Here is a 2,419-nt window from a genome sequence, read left to right as displayed (position 1 = left end):
TCCCACTATTATATTCTCTTATTCATTCATCCCTCACTGAAGGAAACATGACACTGCAGGAGTTTGATGGAAAAGACCGAGCAGTATTTTTCCACTGCAGAGGCAGATTAAAAAAATAACTCATAATTCAAAAATGACCTGGGACTCAGAGACTGAGGAACAAAAGAAAAAATCTAACTAACCCATCTCTAATTCACTCTCATCCTCCTCAACTTCAAGAAAAGAAAGTTGCTCATCACTGGAATGAAAAATGCCAGCAGGTGTGGCACCAAGTCTCTGCGCGAGAGCACAGAGGTAGCTCGTGCACGCTCACATTATGACTCATCTCATCTGAGCTGAAGCACTTTTTTTGTCAGAGGCGTCCGTCCACGTTACACCCAGGAGGCAGCGCGCATCTCGACTCGGAGCGCGACATTTATAGTGAGGCTGGCTTCTGTATATAAGTCCATTCAGCGTCTCCTCTGCAAGTAACTACACACTTGTTTCCTCAACGGAGCGAAGGAGGAACATCTCGCCAACTACCTGGCAACCTTCTAGGCTTGTACAGGACCTCCTCTAAAGACAGAAGGTATGGAAAGCTTCATCTCTTTTCATCCAACATTATGAGTTTCATTATTTAACATCTTTTATCCTCGCGTCTATTTGGCTCTATCATAACCGAATAGAGAAGAGCAGAAATATTGCGCTTTGGCTGTAGAGATAAAGGCTTTTTATACGTGTATATTAGACGTAGGCATTGAATTATACCTTTATAATTGATTTAATTTTGTAGCAACAGCATATTTACTGTGTTTATTAACTTCCACATCCATTTCTCATCCATACACGGTCTCTCTTTACGCGCAAAGATTACGCATCGCAGAGCGATTCCACGAGTCATTTGTGCATTGTTAATAGACAAGAATATGAATGAATACTAAATAAACTGCATAATAATCTAATCCGTATAGTTACTAGCCGTTGCGCCATTAAAATGGCCCGTTTTTGTGTCCCTAAATCCCTTTTTACGCACCAAAAGTTAAAATGAAAAACATAAGCATACGCTATGAAAATAACACCTGGGTTTTACTTTTTTTTCCCCAGATTCCTGTTGATATCCTGACATGAAGCTCAATTTATTTGGTACCACCGTGATTCTGCTAGTTGCCTTCTTACCGCGCCACGAATGTCGGGCTGTTGACAGTCGTGGTGGTGCCCTGCGCGTCCTGGCTCCACAAACCCCAAACTCCCAGCAGCAGCAGCAACAGCAGCAGCAGTCTGCTCCAATCCTGGAGCGGCTTGGAGAGGAGTATTTCGTCCGACTTGGCAACGAGGACTCTAACTCTTTGCCGTCGTCGTCGTCCTCCTCCTCGTCATCCATGTATCCCGGTGGGGCTCCCGCGACCTACAACAGAGCTTTGCAGCTGCAGCTGACGCGGCGTCTATTACAAGGGAAAGTTGGGAACATCAGAGCGCTCTTCAGCGGCTTCGATGACCGCGGGGACGAGTCGATGGAGAGGGGGAGGAGGTCCGAAGACCCGGCGATTTCCCTGGACCTGACCTTCCACCTGCTACGGGGGATGATGGAGATGTCCAGAGCGGAACAGCTGGCAGAGCAGGCGAAAAATAACGAGATTTTGATGGAGCGCTACGGGAAATGAGGAGCTCCTTTCACTCCGCCAAAGATCTCCTTTCCCTTGTTTTTTATTTTTTTAATTAATATTATTATCATTTCTTATATTTTACCTCTTTTTCCTTCATGCATTTTTACCATCGGCACAAAAAGTGCTCTGTACAATATAGTGTTGTTGTATCACACTATTATTTATAGCTTTGACCTCACAGTGTGGAGCATAAAACGGGCTTGACTTATGATAATGATCCGATTGTAATTTTTGCCATTCTGATGATGTTGGTGTCAAAATTCTGTTTTTGAATTTCCACAACATTTCTATTTAAGACATGAAAAATAATTGCATTGACAAAAAAGTTTGTTTTTTTTTTGTTTTGTTTTTAGTTTATGGATCTCTGTATTTATGGAATTTATGTTTGTTAATAAACTTATGTGCAACCAGTCATTTTCTGTTGTGCAAGGGAACATCTTACATCTCTATTTTTAATAAAAAGATAAGAATTTAAAAGCACTGCTTACACCTCTCTTTGGACATTCTTACAAATGAGTTAATAATAAAATCCAATCACCAATTGATAATCTGGTTAAATACATTTTCAACATTTGGTTAAGACGCGCCTTCACAGATAATGATAGAGAGAGTCTTTATTTTATATTTTGACTGAATATAACAATCATACATGGTGTTACTGACTGTGGCATTGATCCGTTAAAAGTATGTCCTCCTCTTCCTCCTCTGCCTCCAACATGAGAACAAAAAGCACACCCACAGTCATGCAGGTGAAGCACATAAACACCTTTCTCATA

General features: G+C 41.6%; 1 protein-coding gene across 1 annotated transcript; it reads left to right on the top strand.

The window, feature by feature from the left end:
- Positions 1-316: 316 nt before the first annotated feature.
- Positions 317-2,123, top strand: crhb (corticotropin releasing hormone b). Its single transcript, XM_044020092.1, has 2 exons — positions 317-568; positions 1,084-2,123. The coding sequence occupies exon 2, from the start codon at positions 1,104-1,106 to the stop codon at positions 1,638-1,640; it is 537 nt and encodes a 178-aa protein (XP_043876027.1). The 5' UTR covers positions 317-568; positions 1,084-1,103; the 3' UTR covers positions 1,641-2,123.
- The last annotated feature ends 296 nt before the right edge of the window (positions 2,124-2,419 follow it).

Source organism: Solea senegalensis, linkage group LG1 (genome assembly GCF_019176455.1).
Source record: "Solea senegalensis isolate Sse05_10M linkage group LG1, IFAPA_SoseM_1, whole genome shotgun sequence".
Lineage (NCBI taxonomy): Eukaryota > Metazoa > Chordata > Actinopteri > Pleuronectiformes > Soleidae > Solea > Solea senegalensis.
This window is presented reverse-complemented; position numbering and strand designations above follow the sequence as displayed.

Excerpts from the sequence above, each read along its gene's own strand:
- crhb (XM_044020092.1), top strand. The coding sequence starts at position 1,104 with ATGAAGCTCAATTTATTTGGTACCACCGTGATTCTGCTAGTTGCCTTC.